The sequence below is a fragment of the Pseudorca crassidens genome, chromosome 6, assembly GCF_039906515.1.
Source record: "Pseudorca crassidens isolate mPseCra1 chromosome 6, mPseCra1.hap1, whole genome shotgun sequence".
NCBI lineage: Eukaryota > Metazoa > Chordata > Mammalia > Artiodactyla > Delphinidae > Pseudorca > Pseudorca crassidens.
The window spans coordinates 35078533-35102537 of NC_090301.1; the positions used below are offsets into that span (position 1 = coordinate 35078533).

General features: G+C 39.8%; 1 protein-coding gene across 6 annotated transcripts in view; it reads right to left on the reverse strand.

Moving 5' to 3' along the window:
* Positions 1-24005, reverse strand: part of SPATS2L (spermatogenesis associated serine rich 2 like) — a 167549-nt gene that overhangs the window by 84846 nt on the left and 58698 nt on the right. Inside the window, exon 1 of one of the 6 annotated variants that reach the window (XM_067741063.1) lies at positions 13386-13475. The exons of 4 other annotated variants lie outside the window; for them this stretch is intronic. In XM_067741063.1, coding sequence (XP_067597164.1) covers positions 13386-13408 — 23 coding nt within the window. In that variant the 5' untranslated portion in view covers positions 13409-13475. Of the gene's footprint in view, positions 1-13385; positions 13476-24005 lie in introns of those variants that run through there. One more of the 6 variants, XM_067741068.1, reaches the window with a different exon arrangement.

The following is a 24005-nucleotide window of genomic DNA, read 5'->3' on the forward strand; positions in this document are numbered from 1 at the left end:
TTCTTCCAGATCAACACATATATACCTGTATCATGTTTTTAATGACCATAAATTCATGATCTGTAGTCTCAAATGTACTCTTAAAACTGCCCATAACCCTTCTGTTTTCCTAAATTCTTTAGGTTTTCGGCCTTTGGTGTCCAATCTTCTTTGAAAAGTTGCCCACTATGAGAAGATCTGTATTCTTAATATCAAGCTGTGGTGTTTTTCTTCTTCTCATACGGTCTAAATCTTTTACCATTATTATAGAAGCTACATCTTAAGGCTTTAATAGTTTCAATCTCTTTTTGAAATAGGGCATAACTGACTTACAATGGGCAAACAGATTGGTTCAGAAGTTAGCAGCTAGACAGGCCGAGATATCAATATATTACCTATTTGCATGTTTAATGCTTTTTGTCAATCAGGAACCACTGAAACTCTTTCTTGTATCCTTTTTGACTTTGGCTACAAAGAGTGTATCTAGAATTGATAACATTTCAGGGATAACTTGCAAAAATTCTCTGATTTCTCCCCACCAAAACTTCTTTTAAGCCTAGGTCTTAAATAAAGCATAAATTCAGATCCATTACCTTTTGTTGATTTAGGATGAAAGCTTGGCAATATGTAATCTTAACTCTATTACCACTCAAATAGGAATCCATATACTATTATCTACTATATTATTAAATATTAGAAACAGTAAAATTTTATTTTTACAAGTTTCCAAATGACATTGCCACTGATACATGCATTTGGGCATGGTGGCAGGGGAGACGCTGCATACTCAATCCCCAGTAAGACAGCTCCTTCCCATATACTCTGCAAAGAGTGCCCATCCCACTGGATACACCTTCCATTTAAATAACGCTTCCCAATGGTAAATGCTATATCCTCTGCCTTGGCATAAGGGAGAAAGTATATAATGCTAGCTGGCAAATAATGTCTGAATTTCATTCTCACTATTCTTGCCCCTGAGAGTTACTAGTAAAAGACATTAGGATTATTTTCTGATTATCCATAACAGTGAATAGAGATGGTATGTGAAGTATAAGCACAAATAATCAGGTGTTTTTGTTTACAAGCCATAGATGTGAAACCTTTGACCAGTCATCACAATGCCTGCAAGATAGTCTATAAGCATGATATCTGAAGACATTTGAATGGTTGATTTTCTTATTCAAATGGAAGTTCTGGCATTATGTATACATACACTGCGTATACATAGATTTTTCTATATGTGATAGTGTATGTATGTATGTGAGAGAATGAAGATGGGGAAGACAGAGAAAAGAGACACAGCCTGCAGCTATGGAGTGAGGAAGGCTCAAAGGAGACAGCAGCACTTGGGGCAATTTGTTAAGATGGATCTGAGCCACAATTCCTCTCATTAGACTGGATTAGCTATATCTTCCGGACACATCTACTCCTGCCATTATACATGTGTGAAATCTGACAGAAAAAGCGTTTTGTTTTTGTTTTGCTTTGATGTCTAGGATTTGGGTGTGCAGCATTTTCTAAAGCTGGAGTGTTATAATCTATAGAGAAATCAGGGAGGAATTCCACAGAGGACAGAAAATTTCTGAGATCTGAGTAAGTGGCAGTACTGAATGGTGAGCTAGATTCATAGGAATATATATATTTCCTTGGCAATTCCCTTTCTCATTGCTTCGGCGTCTAAGTCAAGGAAGACTCTTCTTTGGTTGTGATGCCAGTAAGATTGATTACAATATTATTTTTATTGTGGAAGGAAAAGGCTGGCTGTGAGAGTAGAATGGGGCTATTACAGGTTCCTCAGATGGGAAGATAAGATAAAAATAATTTGTAAGGAGCTCTTCTTTGTCCATTTTACTCTTTATTTTCCCCCCTGTGTGCTATCTCTACAGGCAATTCCTTCCAGCTGGATTCCTATGGCCTTTGCACATCAAGGCTTTCCACTGGCTAGTATGTAACAGAGAGATTGGGAAATCAGCTACAGCTCCAGTTATGGAAACTAAATGAAAGATTTCAATATAAATAGAAAATAAATCTGATTTGCCTTAAGAATTAAGAATTTAAGTGGCTAGATAGTTACATTGGGTTCTATTGATAAGGACAAACAACGGGGACAAGGTTGACCTTCAGTGTCAAAGGCCCTTCCTGAGTGTCCACACCTCAGATTGGCACTAGCCCTTCCAGAATATTCAGAAGCACACCTCGCCCTGGCATGGCATCACATGCCCATTACCTTTCCTCTGGTTCCCTCGCCCCTAGGAAAATGAAACTGTGCTGTGCCCCTATTCTTCTGGGATTCTGTTCTCTGCTATGAACTATATCGGGACAGCCAGATCCACTTAATCTGAATCTCAACTGTTTAACTTAAATAGTTAAGGAACTAAAAAAAAAAAAAAAATAGTTAAGGAACTTTTCCTTTAAGAAACAATATATTGTCACCTCCTCCTAAATGACAGGCCCAGAGTTCAGCAACTTGAAACTCCATCCCTCAAAGCTGCAGACCCCCTGGGTTAACCCGAGAAGCCTTTGATGCTGTGAGTAAGTTGACATGTTTGGGGCCAACGGACCTCCTATTTCCTTCCCATCACGCTTGGTCACCATGCTTGATGGTCTATCTCTAACATAGCTTGATCTCGAGAGCTTTTAAGTCCATAAGAAAGGTACAACGATCTCTGACTTCTTGGGGGAGAACCTGTTTCTAATTCCTATTATCACTACAGTTGTTCTTAGAACAGACCAATTACTGGGGCCTAACTATTCAAATCCACACATACATGTCCCATGCATATAAATAATTAATAGAAAATGAAGACAGACAGAAATACAAGTCCTGATATTGGTGCAACATTTTAATAGCTTAGGTATTGTTTGAAATGTTTTCCCTATAATTACATCTCAGCTTTCAGTAATAACATTACAAATATACATATACATCATCTAAGTTTTACATATATCCTAGAGAAAAATAAAGATCAAGGAAACTGTTGACTGAAATTTTATTTAGGAAATCTCAGATTGATCTCTCACCTCAGTTTAGATATATGTTCCATAGTCAGAAACTTATTAGGAAAGATGTCAATCCCAAAGAAAAGCATTTCACCATTTATCTATCACCAATATATCATCTATACACATCTCCAGTGTAAAATTAATAATCCACAACTATAGTTACCATCAAACTGAACTTACTTATGCAAAGATCTTAATAGGTATTAATGCTAGTCAGAAAATCTATTAGTTTGTAAAAAAGAAATATTCTTTATGAAAAATACACCTGAATAGTGCAAATTCCAGCACATACATTTGTTTCAGTATTTCTAATTAATACAATTCAGAGAAGTTTAATATATACCACAATCTGATCAACTACCAAACTAGGAGTTTAAAAAAGATATGTATATGTTTATATTTCTCATGCAATCATAAAAACTATAAAAAGTTAAAACAGTATATTGAAATGCCAATTGCTTTCTGACTTACCAATCTCCGTTTTCGCTCCTGTTTCACTATGTAGACAGTAATAAACTTTCACTTTTGTTTCTCTGAAACCTATTACTGCTCTTAGACTGACTTTCCTGTTCTCAGATGTCATATCGCTTTTCTTGAATGGAATTTAGAGAGCCAGAGGAAACACATAAGAAAAAATTTAAAATAATGATTTTCACAATTTTTTTCAAGGTCATTTATGCAAAGTTTTCCCATTATAAAAAAACATAAAAATAGAGAATGCCAGTTGGTATGGGGGGGGAGGTGGAGGCCAGAAAAAAGAAACTTCCTCGGGTCATTTTCTTGCAAAGTCAGATTTGAATGCGGCTGGTCTGAACCAGAATGTCCTGGGAGCGTAAAATACATCCTGGATTTCAAAGGCTTGCTACAGAAAAGGAATGTAAACTGTCTCAGTAGATTTTTATGTCAGTGGTGTGTTGAAATGATGATATTTGACATGTTGAGTTAAATAAAATATAACATTAAAATTAACTTCACCCATCTCTTTTTACTTTTTTAATGTTACTACTAGAAAATTTTAAATGGCCTATGTTGCTTACATCGTACTCCTACTGGAAACTGCTGTCCTAGAGCAGTGGCTCTTAAAGTGGGATTCCCAGAGAAGCAGCAACAGCAGCATCTGGGAACTTGTTAGAAATGTAAATTCTCTGCCCCTCTCCAGAAGGAGTGGATCAGGAAGCTCTGGGAGCGGGGCACAGCAGTCAGTGCTCTAACCCGCCCTCCAGGGCATTCAGACACACGCAAACCAAACTGTGAGAACCACTGCTTTATAGTCTCTGGCCTGGGAATATTAAGAATGGGCCACTTCCTTGATCCCAATCACCACACACAACAAACAGATTCTCCAGATGCCTAGATGGATAAATGGGTGGGGAGCTAGTTTCGTTAGGGAATGGTCTTTTCACCAACATATTAATAATAATAATAATATGGAGCACTTAGATTGTGCCAGGCACTCTGCTAAGCGCTTGACACATATTTATCCATTTAACCCTCATACCCCCCATAAAGTAGGAACTGTGATTATCTTCATTTCATACACGTGAAAGCTGAGGCACAGAGGTTCAGTAACCAACCCGGGTCCCACGGTAAGTGGCAGGGCCAGGACTCAACCCAGGCAGTCTGAAGCTCTGGAGCCCAGAGCCATTGGGCTGATAGCACCTCAAAAGCATCATGAACAAGTCACGGGGCTCATTGTATATGAATTGCAGTAAGAACTCTGCAAGGAGAATAAAACCGGTCCCGGGTGCTGCCTTCTGCAGCCGGTCAGGCATGTGATGTATGCTCTGTACATTCGCAGGGCACACAGACTGCAGAGCAAAGCACTAAACTCTCACAGGAATGGGAGGGAATGTACCTGTTATAAAGAGATGGCTGTTTTCCTGCGGCTTCTACCTCAGATGAGAATGTTAGAAGCTTCATTTAGTGGGCCCTTGACCAACAAGCTGCTTTCCTGGTCCTACAACGTTGCCCAGAGGCTCCAGGACATTTCAGGGTCTAATGTTTAACTACTCCATCTTTCTAAGCTAAAGTAATTAAAGTGCCTGTGTATTTGATTTTGGTACAGCCTAGACAGTGTTGTGATCACATAGATCCTGAGACATTTTCTCATGGCTGCCTCAGAGAGGAAGAATCGGGACTGATCTTGTGGGGAGGAAGTCAGTTATGCGATGTGATTGGAGAAGCAGCAAAAAGCCTCTCCGTCAAAACAGAGCGTCCCACAGTCTCCCAGAGAGCCAGCTCCTAACCTGGGGAAACTTCTTAAGAGAGGTCTACATTTTTACTCAGCTTATGCATTACCACCACCTCTGGAAGAAGGTGCAATTTCACACATTAATTTATTTCATTCTCTACTGCCATCATTTGGCCCTTAGCAGAGAGAGGTGCTCTGAGAGAATGGGAAACAGGACAGGGAAATTTTGACAGAGAGCTTGGGGAAGCCTGCACACCTGTTTATGTGGGCCACCATTTGCCCTGACGGAACATCGGAGTAAAGGTTCTAGATTGTCAGAGTATAGCACGAGGGCCTCAGGTATTCAGTTGCAGAAAAAGAGATTGGAGTTGTAGGGGAAGAAAAATAAGTTTCCCTCTACCCTTTGAGTTCTTAGCTGGGACCCCTGTAATAAAAGATGAATACGTGAAAAACAAACAAATGTCTATTAACATGTATATCTCACATACACATGGGAGATACTCAGGGAAAAATGAAGAACTCCCCCGAGGTGGCCTAGAATTCAGGATTAAATACCATCTTAACAGGAAAAGCAGAGGGGAGGGTAAATGACTTTTAGGAAAGATGAATGGGTCCTTAGAAGAACAGATGGAGGTATGGTAGCTTGTGACAAAGTCTGCTGAGTGTGGTGTCCATTCTCTAGCCTCCCCTCCTGCGATGAAAGTCAACATCCTCCCTGGCTGGTGAAACTCCCGGGGAGGGAATTTATGACAACTGAGCTCCTTTTGGACGATCTGTCTTTAAGCAGAAAAGGGGAGTTCAGAGAAAGCCTCTTCCTGCATTTGCTGTTTCTCAAGTGCCCACACCTCACAATAATCAATATGCCAAAGCGGCATATTTGGGGTACCATGTCCTGAGCCACCACTGCCGTATTTTGGGGTGGTATCTTCTCTAGCCTTCAGAGCACAGGACCTCTGTGGTCCTTTCCAGCTCTCAGGTACTCAAGTCTGTAAGGGCCCTGGAGGTGATGCAAGCCCTTAGTAGCCAGGGTAGCTGAAAGCTGAAAATTCACCTTAAAAATAAAATAAAATAAAAGACGTGGGTGCTGTCTCCCATGTACTAGGCTATTTCTCTGTAAAGATCACCTTTAAACTGGTCAAGGACTAACTGTCCAGTCCCCTAAGCACAGTCAAGGGCACTTACATGCCAACTGGAGAGGAAAACAGTGCTCCCTCTATAAAACTGGGACTTTGCCTAAATGTATCAATAACATCATATAGGTTTTCTGTTGCTTAACTCTTCCATTGCCTAATCTTCTCTCTCTTCCATTTTGTGTCCTCTTCCCTTTCACTCCTACCTTAGCTGTTCCTTACCTGGTCTTGTAATTACTGAGGTCTCTCATAATCTAAGTACTTTAGCTCTTTTTTCTGTGGTTTAATCCCCACAGTTTAATAAAGGTTCATGTGCAGTGCCTCGCTCCTCGGAGGAAAGTTACCTTAATTATTGGGAATGAAGACACATAAACAATGAAACAGAGAATAGTGACTGAAATATGAATTTCATATAAAGACTCTTACCTAAACTTTTTTGTTTAATTTAAAGGGGGGAAAAAAATCTCAAGGTTGCATTTTTATTCAAAGACACTTCAGTGTTCTAAACCCACTGTTAGAACAACTTCACTGAAAAGCATTTTAAGGGCAAATGTCAGGAAAAAAAAATTTCACATTTAAAAGCCCTGTCTCTGTCCCTTTTGAAAAGCAGGGTTAGCCTTTGGTTTAGAAATGTCACTGCCTACTAAGTTCTTTGTGGGGGGAAGAAAGAAAATTGAATGTTTTCTTTAAACAGGTCATTAACAGTCAATACTGACTCGAAAAATCCTGCTTCCAGAGGCAGATAAAAGCTTCCAATCACTTAGGATATCACTTGAGCACATCTAGGGCAAGATGTGCTGATGCAAGCTTCAGACCTTTCTGAGAGAATATCTTGACTCAACAGCCCCGAGTGCTTGCGTAGGAAGCAGAGTCATCGGGACTGTGCGCCCTTGGACATGTTGCACACACAGTCGCCGGGAAGAGCACAACGCACGCTCTACGGCAGGCCCGGCTTTGCATTTTCCATTTTAGTACCGGCACACGCGTATGAATGAAGATTAACCATTTTTGCATAAAGTGCCAAACCACCTCCCCAAGGCAGCAGAATGCAAACGGGCGGAAAAGAGCAAAGGACAGCTAAAATAAACGTGCAGATCTCAGGCACCGCGAGCACAGTGGGGGGGGGGGGGGGGGGGGGCACAGGGGGAGGGCGCACGGCAGGCTCTATTAAGGCATTCATCTGCGGCCTGATTTCTCTATTTAATTTGAAATTATTTCATTGCATAGGTCTCTGACAGCTCGAGAATATAAATAAATGCCTTTTTCTAAAAGTGACCCGATGCTGGCTCCTGAAAGGCTCTGCTTCTGATTGCTGGGCTTTCAAGCAAACATGTGTTTCCATAGAGATGTGGGTGACCCGGGCCCGATGCAAGTACCCACTTGTATCAGCAATTCAATTATGCTCAGTTCTTTTAAGATGCGATGATGTCAGCTCAAGTCTTTAAAACAGGCCTATCCTCAGAGATGCCTCGGGAAAGGTGAAGTGGGCAGTGTTACAAGGTTCGGAAGAATAAATTCCACTCTCTCCAAGCACGCCATAATAGGCTCTCTCCCCACAGATCACACCGCCTTGCCCACCATCCCCTACTGCCGCCCGCAGAACAAATCCCAAACTCCAGAGGGGTTTAGACAAAAGACTAAGCACAGTTCTCCTTTACACCCCTGAGCACCAAACTACCTCACACCAACTCCCCAAATGTTGAAAAGGAAATACCATGCCTTCTCTTTCTTTTTTTCCTTTCCCCCAGCTCTTCAACCAGCGATGGCAATTCCTACACACAGGGCAATGTTTTTTATTAGTATGTGACAAACATTTACTAAACACCTACAATGTGCTGGGCTCTATGGGGAATGCTGGCAATGGTTACAAAATACCACTTATGCAACTCTTGCTGTATGCCCGGCACCTTCCATGTATGAACTCATTTAATTCTCATAAAGACCCTATGGAGTATGTCAGCCCTCATTTTATAGAAAAAGAAATGCCAGCATAGAGTCACACTGCCAGTAAGTGCCTGAGCTGAGATCTGAACTTGGACCTCCTGACTGCAGCGCTCCTGCCCCCAAAGGAGCTTAAACCCTCTGATGAAGACAGATATACAAGCAAAAACACAGAAAAGAGGAGGTGGGGAAGGAAATCAGCGTGTGGACTCTGGAAATTAGACTAGGAATTGACCTGGTTCAAGGCTCTGGGCAGAGCAATGCTGGTGCTGTGATCTGCCCAGCTGGCCAGTCTCACCCCAGAGACCGGGCTCCCCAAAGGGTTAGAGGTGGGCTTGCCATTAGAGGGGGTGGGCTGGAAGTGGAGGCTGTATACTTTTTTAAAAGATTTTACAGCAAATTTTGAAGGAAAACACTGATATTCATCTCCAAAGAAAACATGCACTGTGGTTCTGCACTATAGCTCTGGCCTGGCAAAGAGAAATCCTGACAAAACCTGGCAAACAAAAGCTCTACGTTCACAGCCAACTCTGGGCAAGCGCGCTCATCTGTCATGGAATAAACACCTGGTAAAGGAAGCCACGGTCTCTCCTGAGGATATTCTGGTTTCAAAAACCTCTGTTCTAAGGAACTCACAATATTCCTTGTTCATTAAGTCAGAACCCTCCTAGTAAACATTTAATGGTTTTCTCAAAGTAGCAGAGAAAGTCAGGTCCCTCCTACTTCCTTGAAACGTCCGTCACCGGCACTGGCTGAATCAAAACGGTCTGTGATGTTCTAACTTACGGGCACTGGCGTTTGCTGGGAGAGCAGTGCTAGGGAACTGAGGCAGAAGAGAACTACAGGCAGCCAGCCCCTCTCACGCCTCCTCCCCCCACCCAGTACTACTGCTCCTAAGCCTTTCCAACAAAATCCACCGCGACTCACTTGGTAAGGTGCCCTGGTGTTCCAAATCAGGGCTTCCAGTGCATGGCCTGACTGCCTTTTCTCGACAGACAGAAAAGCCCTGTCCCTGAACTGGCCACCTTTATCAACTTGCTTAAGTCATCTCAACAGCGGGGCAGGTGGAGTCAGAGACTGGGGTAGGTAGCAGGATCCTGGGGGTGGCTGAGGCCACCTGAGGCTCGGAGAGACTCACCTACTTCGAAAATACTTGTTTCCTTTTTGCAAAACTGTCCTGTGCTTTTGCCTTCGGGCCTCTGGTAGCGAATGCCCAGCTCTTCATTCTTCTCCTCTTGGGGAACGCATAGCTGTAAGACTGAACTTGCGAACTTTACACAGACTGCCCGGAGGCTAAGAGACAGTATGGGCTGGGACCGCACCATCGTTCCAAAGGTCAGTTCCTGAGAATGGGCGTCAGCTAAGGGCTTCTAATCTTCCAGTGACAGCAGTACAGGCAGATCAATCAATTAGCAAACATTCCTAGCACTGCACCCTGAGCCTTTCTCTCTCCCCTCCCCATTCTAAAACCTGTTCCTGGTTCTAGACTTAACCAGAGGCATCTGCTGGCCAATTTTATGCTAAATGAATAAGGTACTACTGTGTCCAGGGGTATATACAGTTTATTAGGGGTCATGCCCTCACCCAAAGGAATGAAGTTTTCATGGTGAATTTCACCAGGGAAAAAGCTAGTGTGAGGAGCATGGGAGTGGGGATAACCACTGGGCAGCAGAATGGAGAAGGCCCGTCAGGCCTGCGCCACCTACAGGCACCTTAGCCCTATCTATGTTTGTTTGCTGGTTTGATACTTTAAAAAAATTAACTTGTGGGCTTCCCTGGTGGCGCAGCGGGTGAGAGTCCGCCTGCCGATGCAGGGGACATGGGTTCGTGCCCCGGTCCAGGAAGATCCCATGTGCCGCGTACCCTGGGCCCGTGAGCCATGGCCGCTGAGCCTGCGCGTCCGGAGCCTGTGCTCCGCAACGGGAGGGGCCGCAACAGTGAGAGACCCACGTAATTAACTCGTAAATTCAACATGTTCTTAGAAAGGCACTATCTCTCTTTAGGGTCAGGCCTCTCACCCACCATCTTGCTCAACAGCCACAGGCAGTCACCCCGGGAGCTCCTATAGCCAGCCCTGTGGCAGAGACATCTGCATTAATTACTGTGCCTCTGTCACCACCACACAGGATCTTGGGCCCCCAAATGATCACAAACAGGAAACACTGCCCATTTCTGCTATTCAGATTCTTCCTTATCCCCTTATGATAGAAAATAAGTAATTACCATTTACCAAGTTTGAATCTCAACTCTGCCTCTTACTGGTTTGGGGATTTGAGCAAGTTATTCAACCTTTCTACATCTTCATTTCCTCACAGGTAAACTGAGAATGATTATAGTAACTACCTCATGGGATAGTAATTTGGATGAAATGAGTTCATATTTGTAAAGCAATTAATGTGTGCTATGAAATAAATAAAAATAAATAATCTCATTCGATTCCTCCATAGCTTATGTGGTTGCTTTCCCCTCCATCCTCATTTTGCAGGTGAGAAACTAAGGTGGAAGAAGTTATGGTCATGCATCTAGCCAGTGATGGAACTGGCCCTTGAAACACAACCTTCTGACCACAAGTTGCCCTCACCTGGATACACCTTTCCCTCACCATGGACACTGCCACCTTAAGGGAAGCCTAAGGCAATTCTAGAGAGGTGTGGGTAGCAGTCCAAGGCTGAGGCCTGACTGCAGCACTGCTGAGAGGGATAGAGACTTCCAGGGCTCAGTGTCCACAGGGTCATTTGTTTATCATGTTCTTAAAGTTTCAGCACAGGCAAAAGTGAATCCAAGACTATAATACCTCTTCCTTGTAGAATGGCTCAGAAACCCATGCCAGGTCACGGTTTCCTGTCTTGTGGCTACCAGATGTGGTCAGTGCTCTAGTGACCAAGTTCACAGCTAAGGTACTTGTCTTAGAAGACAATAAGCAGTTATAACATGGAAAGAACAAAGTTCAAATAAAGTCTTAGAGCTAATAACAGAACAGCCTAAAAATTACAAAATCTCCTTTCATATGTGCTGATCTCAGGTAATTGTATCAAGATGGATAAAAGAGAGAATTAACATGATTTTAATGCCCTTGAATTTATTCTAATGCAATCACAGATAATAAAACTCATTTTGACCGTTTTATGATATGGTCAAAATTCTAGAGGTCATATTCACTGCCTTAGTGAATTTTATTTCAACTTCTAACTATAATAAAAAAATAGAAATGTGTCACCTGAAATATATGCTGTTTTGGGGAAATTAATAACTGTTTTTAAAGTGCTTCAAATATATGAGATATTAATAGATTTAATGAATCACAAAAAGAATTTCTTCCTTTTAAAAAGCCTGTCTCTGATCAATTCCATTTCCCCTTTCCCTTTTCCAAAGTACCTAGGAGAGTGCCTTTGACCTTTTAAATGTTCAATAAAGACATGTGGGAAAAGAGGAGTGAATGTCCTCTCATTTTATTTTTCCTTTCTTGGTTTCAGTGAGTCTTCAATATATATATATTTTTTTTCAGTGCGCGGGCCTCTCACTGTTGTGGCCTCTCTGGCCTCTCCCGTTGCGGAGCACAGGCTCCGGACGCGCTGGCTCAGCGGCCACGGCTCACGGGCCCAGCCGCTCCGCGGCGTGTGGGATCTTCCCGGACCAGGGCACGAACCCGTGTCTCCTGCATCGGCAGGCGGACTCCCAACCACTGCGCCACCAGGGAAGCCCGAGTCTTCAATAATTTATTCCCCAGGTTTCAACATCTAGTACTGGAGTATCACTTTAAATGCCACCATTAAAACCAGCATTGTCAAATGCTGCTCTAGCCACATCGCTTTACACACCCTCCAATCCACTCCTTCTCCTCCTCCCCCCATATCTCCAACCCAGTAGTTTTTCAGTCATTCTCAGAGTCAAGGTCGAATCATGAGTGCTGAAGCCCTCTACATCTTCCTGTATTGGACCCCCCGTAGCCCATGTCTTTAACCAGGTAACATCCCCAACATCTCCTACTTATTTTATTTCTTAACTCAGAGCCTCGTATTCGGGATAATCAGGTCACTAGGCTAGCCCTCTAGTTCCCCTGCACCAAAGCGTATGCTCTGTCTAAAAGAGATAGGCCAAAAATTTATCTTTTCTGTGGAATATGACGGGAAAAAAGTGGTTTCCAACCCAATGCTAAACACATTTAACCACTAACCTCACCAATATATACCCTGTAACTCCACCTATAGATCGGGATTTTTATTGCTGTTGACACACTTATGCACTCTATGGGTTCTTTGTAAACCTTCTCACGACCTGTCTGCTTATCCCTTTAGTTTACAGCAATCAAAGGCCTGCCTTAAAGCATACACCTTGCTCTGAGTCCCAGCCTGACCTATGGCTCAACTCACATTGGGGGAAGTTTGGAAGGTACCAAAGGCTTATGATGGTCTATAAGCCATAGCAATATGTAGTTTAATCTCTTCCAAATCATTTTTCTAAAGATTGAATGAATCGAAACTAGTTTTTGTACAGTAGTTCAAATATTGTACAGGTCTCTCAATTAAATATAATACCATATATTATTTCCCTTTGGAAGACTTTCTGTTAGTCATCCAATCTCCTTTAAAGCAATTCTGAGGTGTAAATGTATTAGGTTTTGATCACTTGTCTGATGAAAAAGATCCATCTCTCACAGGCTTGACTCCATTTATACCCATTCTTGGCAGACCGACAGAGACAAGCAATCAGAGTTGTCTGGTTTCTTACACTAATGTTAAAAATTTCATTACCTAGCTATAGAACACGTCCTTTGAGTGTGCTTTCCATAGGTGGACACTGCATGTGCAGGGTTGTCCCTGTGGGAAATAAGACTCAATGCCTATTCTTGATGCGTGTATATTGTGGGGCATGGGGGATGTCAGAGCCAAGAGAAATAAGAATCTTAAATCATTCTGAAATGACTACAGCCATGTTTATAAAAGGGGCTTCTCGATGGGTGAGATGGTTTTAATTCAGGTGGGTTAATCAGAGAAGGCTTCTAGGAGGAGGTGTTCTTTTGCACTGCATTGAGGCAGTATTGCCAATGATGAGAATGGCATTTCAGGTAAGAGAAAGAGCAAAACTGAAACCTCTCTGGTGGAAACAAGTAAGTCATGCATGAGATCAGAAAGAAAACCCACCTGCGTAAGTGCACAGAAGTCATTCAACAAATATTTACTGGGAGTCCACTATGTGCCTTGACTAGGTGCAATGTGTTTAGCTAACTGCAACGCAGTGTAATTTTAAGATCGGCTCCTGAGGGAGATAAGATTAGCAGGCAGTAAGTAATTAGATGACATCAGAAGGCAGTATGTGAAAAGGTGTTAATGGTTTGGTTTCAATTATACACGTCCTGTTCATAATACAGCAAAGAGTTAACATCCTTCTTTCGTTTTCCTTTTAGAGAATGCGAGAGTTTCTGCCGAACCCCACACCAACTCCCCATCCCACTGTCAAAATAACCACACTGTCATTTTTGGTTACAAGGTTCTGAAATCAGACCCTATTTTCTCTGTTATTCTTGACATGCAGAATCAAACACTGGAGATATTTTTTTTGTTTTTTTAGCTATTTTAACATAATTCTTTGTCCTTATAGTTTTATAAAAACATAAGCTTTAATCTGACTAATATTAAAGGCCCCAAAACAAATAAAAGCTATGAAGCTGAGTTTCATTTAGCTCTAGGAGAGAAACTCATAAATTACATTAAAGATTTCATTTGGTTTTATTTTTTACCCGGAAGATGACCAACAGCTAATACTATGTAATTTACCAAACTCAGTCTTGAAAAAGAGATAACCAGACACTGAAAAGATGTTCCTGTTGTTTTACTAAATGCTTCTTTAAAAACAAGGAAGTCTTAAAGAGGAAAAATGTCTTTGAAAATTAATCTACTTTAAAAAAAAAAATCTATTTCTGAATGGCTACCAGCCAGACTTAACTTGGTTTCATTTTTCATTTCAAGCTTTCAAACAATATCTGACTAGGCAGAATGAGACCTCTCTAGATACCTCATGGAAGAATGGTGTAAGGACTGAAGAAACACTACAAAGACGACCTAATGGTCACAGTTTTACTTTAGCTTTCAAAAAATCCTGAAGCTACGCTGCATGATGGGAAAAAGTAAATTTTGCTATGACAAAGCATTCCCCTTCTTCAAACCTGTGAATAATCAGTCTCTTGCTTTACAAAGACTTCTCACATCTGAAAACACTGCCATGACTTTAGTAAGAACTATCCTCTACTGAACACATTCATTCACTCATCCATTCATTCATTCATTCAGTATTCACTTAGCAAACACCTCTGAGCACCTCCTCTGTGCCAGGTGCTGGCCTACATGATGGGGCTACAACGGTGAACCAAATGAAACCCCCTCAGGCACCACGCTGGATGATTTTATCTCTTTATGTCTATTTCCCTGAGTCCTCAGGATGCTCCTGCAAGGTAGGCATTATTATCGCCATTTTCTAGATGAGGGAACTAGGCGTACGGACGTTAAGGCCAAGATCCCAGAGCCAGTCAACAGCAAGGAGGGGACTCAACCTCTGGGACTGACTCCCAAGCTTGTGCTTATTCCACTAGTCTGCTGCCATTATTTTGGTTCAATGAAAATAAAGGGAATCGTCTGAAAATTATTTAGTGGGTTCATTCCAAATTAGAAACCTTAGTATTCCCTAGAATTAGAATAAAAAATGTAAAGCTGACTTGGTTAAAAAAGAAAGTCAAATGGGGTGGAAAATTATGAATGGGAAGAAGAACAATGTTTTTAAATTTTGCTCTAAGATTGCATTTTGTTGATAATCACACTGTACATCGGTCATAATGAGCCTATATTAAATGAAACTCCCAAGACTTCCTCATTTGATCTATTAGTAAGTCCCATCTCCCCAATCTTTACTTTTGCAGTTGAGTTATTTGGAACTTAAGTGTATGAGTTTGTATTTGACTCAAATTAATTTTATCTTTATTCATTTGGCTAATTTTTCCAGTCTATTAGAGTTTTTTTTTTCTTTTTTTGGATACCAAATCTATAACTTTACAATTTTAGCTATACATATCACTTTGGTCATCCACAATTTAATGGATATCATTTATGTAACTTATGCCACTAATTAAACAGTCTGGGCTTGAATGGCAGCTCTGCCACCTAAGAACAGTGTGACCTTGAGGAAGTTACTTCAACTCTCTGTGTTACTCATTTATAAAGTGGAGATAAATATAGCAACTGCATAGGGATTGTTGTAAGGATTAGGTCCCATTTGTTTTTGTTTTTATTTCCATTACTCTAGGAGGTGGATCAGAAAAGACCTTGCTGTGATTTATGTCAAAGAGTGTTCTTCCTATATTTTCCTCTTAAGAGTTTTATAGTGTCCGGTCTTACATTTAGGTCTTTAATCCATTTTGAGTTTATTTTTGTGTGTGGTGTTAGGGAGTGTTCTAATTGCATTCTTTTACATGTAGCTGTCCAGTTTTCCCAGCACCACTTATTGAAGACACTGTCTTTTCTCCATTGTATATCCTTGCCTCCTTCGTCATAGATTAGTTGACCATAGGTGTGTGGGTTTATCTCTGGGCTTCCTATCCTGTTCCATTGATCTATATTTCTGTTTTTGTGCCAGTACCATATTGTCTTGATGACTGTAGCTTTATAGTATAGTCTGAAATCAGGAAGTCTGATTCCTCGAGCTCTGTTTTTTTCCCTCAAGATTGCTTTGGCTATTCGGGGTCTTTTGTGTCTCCATACAAATTTTAAGATTTTTTTGTTCTAGTTCTGTAAAAAATGCCATTGGAAATTTGATAGAGATTGACTGAATCTGTAGATTACTTTGGGTAGTATAGTCATTTTTACAATATTGATTCTTCCAATCCAAGAATGGTGGATGGTGTATCTCTGCATCTGCTTGTGTCATCTTTGATTTCTTTCATCAGCGTGTTATAGTTTTCTGTATAGAGGTCTGTCTCCCTAGGTAGGTTTATTCCTAGGTATTTTATTCTTTTTGTTGCAATGGTGAATGGGATTGTTTCCTTAATTTCTCTTTCTGATCTTTCGTTGTTAGTGTACAGGAATGCAAGAGATTTCTGTGCATTGATTTTGTATCCTGCAACTTTACCAAATTCATTAATTAGCCCTAGTAGTTTTCTGGTGGCATATTTAGGATTCTCTATGTAGAGTATCATGTCATCTGCAAACAGTGACAGTTTTACTTCTTCTTTTCCAATTTGTATTCCTTTTATTTCTTTTTCTTCTCTGATTGCCGTGGCTAGGACTTCCAAAACTATGTTGAATAATAGTGGCGAGAGTGCACATCCTTGTCCTGTTCCTGATCTTAGAGGAGATGCTTTCAGTTTTTCACCATTGAGAACGATGTTCCCTGTGTGTCTGTCGTATATGGCCTTTATTATGTTGAGGTAGGTTCCCTCTATGCCCACTTTCTGGAGAGTTTTTACCATAAATGAGTGTTGAATTTTGTCAGAAGTTTTTTCTGCATCTATTGAGATGATCATGTGGTTTTTCTTCTTCAATTTCTTGATATGGTTTATCACATTGATTGATTTGCGTATATTGAAGAATCCTTGCATCCCTGGGATCAATCCCACTTGATCATGGTGTATGATCCTTTTAATGTGTTGTTGGATTCTGTTTGCTAGTATTTTGTTGAGGATTTTCGCATCTATATTCGTCAGTGATACTGGTCTGTAATTTTCTTTTTTTGTCATGTCTTTGTCTGGTTTTGATATTAGGGTGATGGTGGCCTCATACAATGAGTTTGGGAGAGTTCCTTCCTCTGAAATTTTTTGGAAGAGTTTGAGACGGATGTGTGTTAGCTCATCTCTAAATGTTTGATAGAATTCACCTGTGAAGCCATCTGGTCCTGGACTTTTGTTTGTTGGAAGATTTTTAATCACAGTTTCAATTTCATTACTTGTGATTGGTCTGTTCATATTTTCTATTTCTTCCTGGTTCAGTCTTGGAAGGTTACACCTTTCTAAGAATTTGTCCATTTCTTCCAGGTTGTCCATTTTATTGGCATAGAGTTGCTTGTAGTAGTCTCTTAGGATGCTTTGTATTTCTGCGGTGTCCATTGTAACTTCTCCTTTTTCATTTGTAATATTATTGATTTGATTCCTCCCCCTCTTTTTCTTGATGAGTCTAGCTAAAGGTTTATCAATTTTGTTTATCTTCTCAAAGATCCACCTTTTAGTTTTATTGATCTTTGCTACTGTTTGTTTCTATTTCATTTATTTCTGCTCTCATCTTTATGATTTCTTTCCTTCTACTAACTTTGGGTTTTGTTTTTTCTCCTTTCTCTAGTTCCTTGAGGTGTAAGGTTAGCTTGTTTATTTTAGATTTTTCTTGTTTCTTGAGGTAGGCATGTATTGCTATAAACTTTCCTCTTAGAACTGCTTTTGCTTCATCCCATAGGTTTTGGATCATCGTGTTTTTGTTGTCATTTGTCTCTAGGTATTTTTTGATTTCCTCTTTGATTTCTTCAGTGATCTCTTGGTTATTTAGTAATGTATTGTTTAGCCTCCATGTGTTTGTGTTTTTTACATTTTTTTCCCTGTAATTGATTTCTATTCCCATAGAGTTGTGGTCAGAAAAGATGCTTGATATGATTTCAATTTTCTTAAATTTACTGAGGCTTGATTTGTGACCCAAGATTTTATCTATCCTGGAGAATGTCCCGTGAGCATTTGAGAAGAAAGTGTAACCTGCTCTTTTTGGATGGAATGTCCTATAAATATCAATTAAATCTATCTGTCATTTAAAGCTTGTGTTTCCTTATTAATTTTCTGTCTGGATGATCTGTCCATTGGTGTAAGTGAGGTGTTAAAGTCCCCCACTATTATTGTGTTACTGTCAATTTCCTCTTTTATAGCTGTTAGCAGTTTCCTTATGTATTGAGGTGCTCCTATGTTGGGTGCATATATATTTATAATTGTTATATCTTCTTCTTGGATTGATCTCTTGATCATTATGTAGTGTCCTTCCTTGTCTCTTGTAATATTCTTTATTTTAAAGTCTATTTTATCTGATATGAGTATTGCTACTCTGGCTTTCTTTTGACTTCCATTTGCATGGAATATCTTTTTCCATCCCCTCACTTTCAGTCTGTATGTGTCCCTAGGTCTGAAGTGGGTCTCCTGTAGACAGCATATATATGGGTCTTGGTTTTGTATCCATTCAGTGAGCCTGTGTCTTTTGGTTGGAGCATTTAATCCATTCACGTTTAAGGTAATTATCCATATGTATGTTCCTATTACCATTTTCTTAATTGTTTTGGGTTTGTTTTTGTAGGCCCTTTTCTTCTCTTGTGTTTCCCACTTAGAGAAGTTCCTTTAGCATTTGTTGTAGAGCTGGTTTGGTGGTGCTGAATTCTCTTAGCTTTTGCTTGTCTGTAAAGCTTTTGATTTCTCCATCGAATCTGAATGAGATCCTTGCTGGGTAGAGTAATCTTGGTTGTAGGTTCTTCCCTTTCATCACTTTAAGTATGTCGTGCCACTCCCTTCTGGCTTGTAGAGTTTCTGCTGAGAAATCAGCTGTTAACCTTATGGGAGTTCCCTTGTATATTATTTGTCATTTTTCCCTTGTTGCTTTCAATAATTTTTCTTTGTCTTTAATTTTTGCCAATTTGATTACTATGTGTCTCGGCCTGTTTCTCCTTGGGTTTATCCTGCCTGGGACTCTCTGTGCTTCCTGGACTTGGGTGGCTATTTCCTTTCCCATGTTAGGGAAGTTTTCAACTATAATCTCTTCAAATATTTTCTTGGGTCCTTTCTCTTTCTCTTCTCCTTCTGGGACCCCTATAATGCGAATGTTGTTGCATTTAATGTTGTCCCAGAGGTCTCTTAGGCTATCTTCATTTCTTTTCATTCTTTTGTCTTTATTCTGTTCTGCGGCAGTGAATTCCACCATTCTGTCTTCCAGGTCACTTATCCGTTCTTCTGCCTCAGTTATCCTGCTATTGTTTCCTTCTAGTGTATTTTTCATTTCAGTTATTGTTCATCTCTGTTTGTTTGTTCTTTAATTCTTCTAGGTTTCTGTTCTTTAATTCTTCTAGGTCTTTGTTAAACATTTCTTGCATCTTCTTGATCTTTGCCTCCATTCTTTTTCCGAGGTCCTGGATCATCTTCACTATCATTATTCTAAATTCTTTTTCTGGACGGTTGCCTATATCCACTTCATTTAGTTGTTTTTCTGGGGTTTTATCTTGTTCCTTCATCTGGTACAAAGTCCTCTGCCTTTTCAGTTTGTCTGTCTTTCTGTGACTGTGGTTTTCCTTCCACAGGCTGCAAACCTGTCGTTCTTCTTGCTGGTGGATGAGGCTATCTAAGAGGCTGTGCAGCTTCCTTGTTGTAAGGATTAAATAAAATACACATAGAGTAATAGAAAAGTGTTTGACACTTAAGAGTTCAAAAGATGACACTTATTTGTATTATCTCCATCAGATTAATCATCATTCACACCGCTGATACAGAGAGATCTAGAGAAAAACAGAAGTAGATGTCTATACATCACCCCTGCGATCACATGGACCCATTCTTTAGCACTCCTTGGGTTTGGTTATGCAAACCTAGCTGTGAATCCACTTGACTATTCTGTCATTAAGTTCATATTTCTCCATTAAATTCTAATAGGATCATAAGATATTGTGAAAACTGCCTTGATGAAATTCATACATACTGAATCTACCACATTTCCTTCATCCTGCATTCTAGTTACTCTACTGAAGAGGAAAATCATTTAGTCCTGCTTGACTTCCTTTTGGTGCCTAATGATTACCTCTTTCTCTTTTGAGTGTTCTCAAAAAGTTTCAGAATAAATTTTAGAATTTTGCTGGGATTTTATATTTTCTCTTTTTGTCAATCTCCAGGCTTTGGGGGACTTTTCCATTCGCTGAAATGCCTCCAATGTGGCTAGCTGGAGTGGGACAGTCACAGGCATGAGTGTTCTCAGGACTGTGGATACAGTCTGGGCCAGGAGACCCCAATCCATGCCAAACAGCTAAGGATCTAGTGTTATGCTGCTGTGGGCCTCAATTCCCTCTTGTTCACATTTTGTTCTACCCTACCAGGTGGGAAATCATGATCCTCAATTAAAAGGCAAAAATAAGAAGAGATGAATAGGCTTTGTTTTTCTCATCAGAGGTCCTATCCCTTTGTTGTTCTTTTCTCTACAAAAGTAAAACAAAAAGTCTACAATAAAAATAGTATTCTAGTCCTGACAGAAATTATAACTATGTCATTAGCAAAAATGGGCACAATACTGAACATCACAAGCATTCCAGTTTTCTATGTCTGGCTTGTTTTGCCACCATCATTTTCTGTAGAATTTTTCCTTACCAGCTTTTTAAGTCTCTTTTGTTGTTTTTAGAATTTTTTACATACTTCAGCTCACTCTGGACTTTAGACTTCCTGACACTATTCTAATGGGATTATCTCTCTCTTTGGTATTCTCAGTTATTTGCCTCTCCGTGCGTTCTTCTTGAAATGGTCTTTTATATTTTGAGTTAATTTGAGCATTCCCTTTGCAGCCACAGCCATTTCTTTTCCTCATTATTTAGAACTTTCAAACCTTTAATTCGAATTGTTCAAAAAATTGTGAATTGTTAGACTTGGAACATGTGTGTGGGTGTATACATTATCTTTGATAATTTGGAAAAATATTCATGATTATATTATCAGAATTTCATCACTATTTATTGCTTAATTCATTATATATATAATGAATTGTGGGTGTGTATGTATACATAATTTATTGGGCATATATAAGGTATGTGTCAGGGACTGTCCTATTTGTTGGGATACAAAGATAAACATGATAGATGCAGCCCCGCTGTCTTGAAGCTTAAAGCTTCAGAGTAAATAGAGATGAGCACAGGGGAATTATGACCAAGCATGGTACTGGATTTGAGAAGAGTTTTGAGGAGTCTCAGGAACACATAGAAAGGGCCCTAATCTGAACTTAAGGATTGGGTTTCTCATCTCCTTTGTCATCTCCTCTTTTAGGGTCTCAGACTATGGAATCACATCTACTTCTTTGACTATTTGAAATTTCCCTCCTGAAGTCTGCTGTATGTACAGAACCTGCTCCTTGGGTATCACAAAAGCTAAGATGACATCACGGCTACAGTCTTCCAAGTGCTTGGCCCATAGCAGACGTCCAGTAAATATTTGTTGAATAAATGGATACACATTCCTTCCACTTCTATTTCACCAAGCAATCTCTTCTTGGTTAAAATTTGATCCCTAAATAGAAGTTTCCTTCATTTTCTTTACCTTTCTAAAAAGGAAAATGTCAGTTAGGTAAATTGGTATCTGAGATTTGTCTTCATTTAAACATGAACAAGACTTCTTTTGGGCAATGCCCAAAGAGCTTAAGTCTCTCCTCACTCCTACTAACTACCTTTGTGTCACTTTTGTATGCTATATCAGAAGTAACTTCGATCAATGCTTCATATGGTTGGGTGGTGTAAGTTCATTTATTCACTCAAAACTACTTATTGAGTGCTTACTATGTACAAAGGACTCTTCTGGGCACTGTATTCCTTCTTTCTTCCTTTTAACTTCTCCAAGTGTGTGTCCTTTCTTGGGTCTTTAGATATGTACCCTTCTGCCTCCCCAAGAATGTCTGGATTTCTGCTCAATGAGAACAACTCATTTTCCTTCTGTTTCTTGCCTGTCAAAAATTATGCCATGGACCAACCTTTTCTTAACTGCACATTAGTTAAAATGGGTTTCTCAATCTTTTGATAATGAAAACCTTTCTTATTTTCCTATAATGCTATTGGAAATACCAAATTAAGGATAGTAATTTAAAAAATCAGAGCTACGAGAGAAGTACTACATTGTTTATAAAATAGACCCTTACCACCCACCATTAAGAATCACTGACCTTAATCATGGAAATAATGAACATTTAAAAAGAATATGGCCAAATTTACAATATTCAGTTGATTATCAACATAATGAGTAACTTTCAGGATTTGAACTTTAAGTTACTTATCCATATACCCCATGTTTAGCATAAAAATTGGAATTCACTTCCAATAATAGCACATGTAAATATGAGCATTACTTTCTTAATTTCTTTAACCTACTTTTTGCAAAGTAATTTAAGTAGTCTATAATAAAATGCAAAAGCTGTCCCAAATAAACCACCACAATTTATCTTCCATATGAAATAAAGATATACTCTTATTTTCTTGAAAAGTATAGATTTTCATCAAGGTTTCTGTACCAAATATTTGAGTCTTTAAATCATTTTTACCAGTTATGATTTGAGCTCAGAGTTAACTTGTCAGTAGAGAAACAACAAATCCATTTGTCTTTGGTATTTTCTTGATGTGCTGCTAACAGACCATGCTCTGTCCACACAAGGTCATGGCCACCTGACCTGGAAGCAGGCTTTGCTGAGTCAGGAGGTCAAAGATCATTATGGATTGCTAAATAAGCAACAAACATAAAAGTAATGGAGGGCTTCCCTGGTGGCATAGTGGTTGAGAGTCCGCCTGCCGATCCGGGGTACACAGGTTCGTGCCCCAGTCCGGGAGGATCCCACGTGCCGCGGAGCGGCTGGGCCCGTGAGCCATGGCCGCTGAGCCTGCGTGTCCGGAGCCTGTGCTCTGCAACGGGAGAGGCCACAGCAGTGAGAGGCCCGCGTACCGCAAAAAAAAAAAAAAGTAATGGAGAGAGAGGAAAAGAACCCTAATGGTAATTAGCCTATAACCTAAGCCAAATACAGTTTTGTCCAAAGATAAAAGAAATTCTGCATTGGGCAAGATAGCCTTCAGTTAAAAACAGAAAATAAAATCCATTTGTAGTGAGTTTACTTAGAATACTGATGATACTGCTGTTTTAACCCATCAGGTATATCATTCCAATAATATTGAATTGTGCAAGACTTCGTAGTAAGGCTAAGAAGTAATTTTTGAAAAAAAATCAGTCTATTTTTAAGTCTTGAATTAGTCATAATTACCAGGAAACAGAGCAAATTTTAGGAAAAATTAATTGCATCTACAGAAACTCTTAGTAAATTACTACTTCACATTATTACATGTACTATATTAACGAAATACCCAAGCATGTTTAATTTAGTAGCAAGAAGTACTTGAGACATGGTAAGATTCTGATACATATGATAATAAACGTTAGGAATGTAGAAGGAAGCAACCTCCAAAATCTGTAACCTCAGATGCAATCTTGTAGTTTGGTGTGGATCCCCTCTTCAGGGATAACCTAGCAGACCTCATGTGTGAGCTATTATAATGATTTATATTTCACATTCGTACTCTTACTGCTGGCATGTTCTCTTTTTTCCTTTTATTTTCATATCAAATATTCCACACTGTTAATATATGGTATTATGTCCATTACGAACTCACGTTCACGAATAATCAGCAAAATTTGCAGTTGTTTTCTTATTTGATACCGCTGCTCCCATATAATGGTTTATTTAATTACCTTCAATTGAAATTATTAGTACAGCAGAAGATTTCATTAAGTCCCTCTCTAGGTAAAAACAGATGGACATAAGAACAAAAAAGTAGACAGAAACAAAATTTATCATTTTCTCAGGCTTAAAAGGCTCCTTTGGGATGTGCTTATCGGCATAAATGAAGAGTATCCAGCAGAAAATAAACCTTTGAGTTAAGGACGTAAATATCAACACAAGTACAGGTATGAATCTATTGACCATTAATGTATATAAGTAGATGAAGTGAAATAATCAATCCATGTTAAAGAAATGAATTCC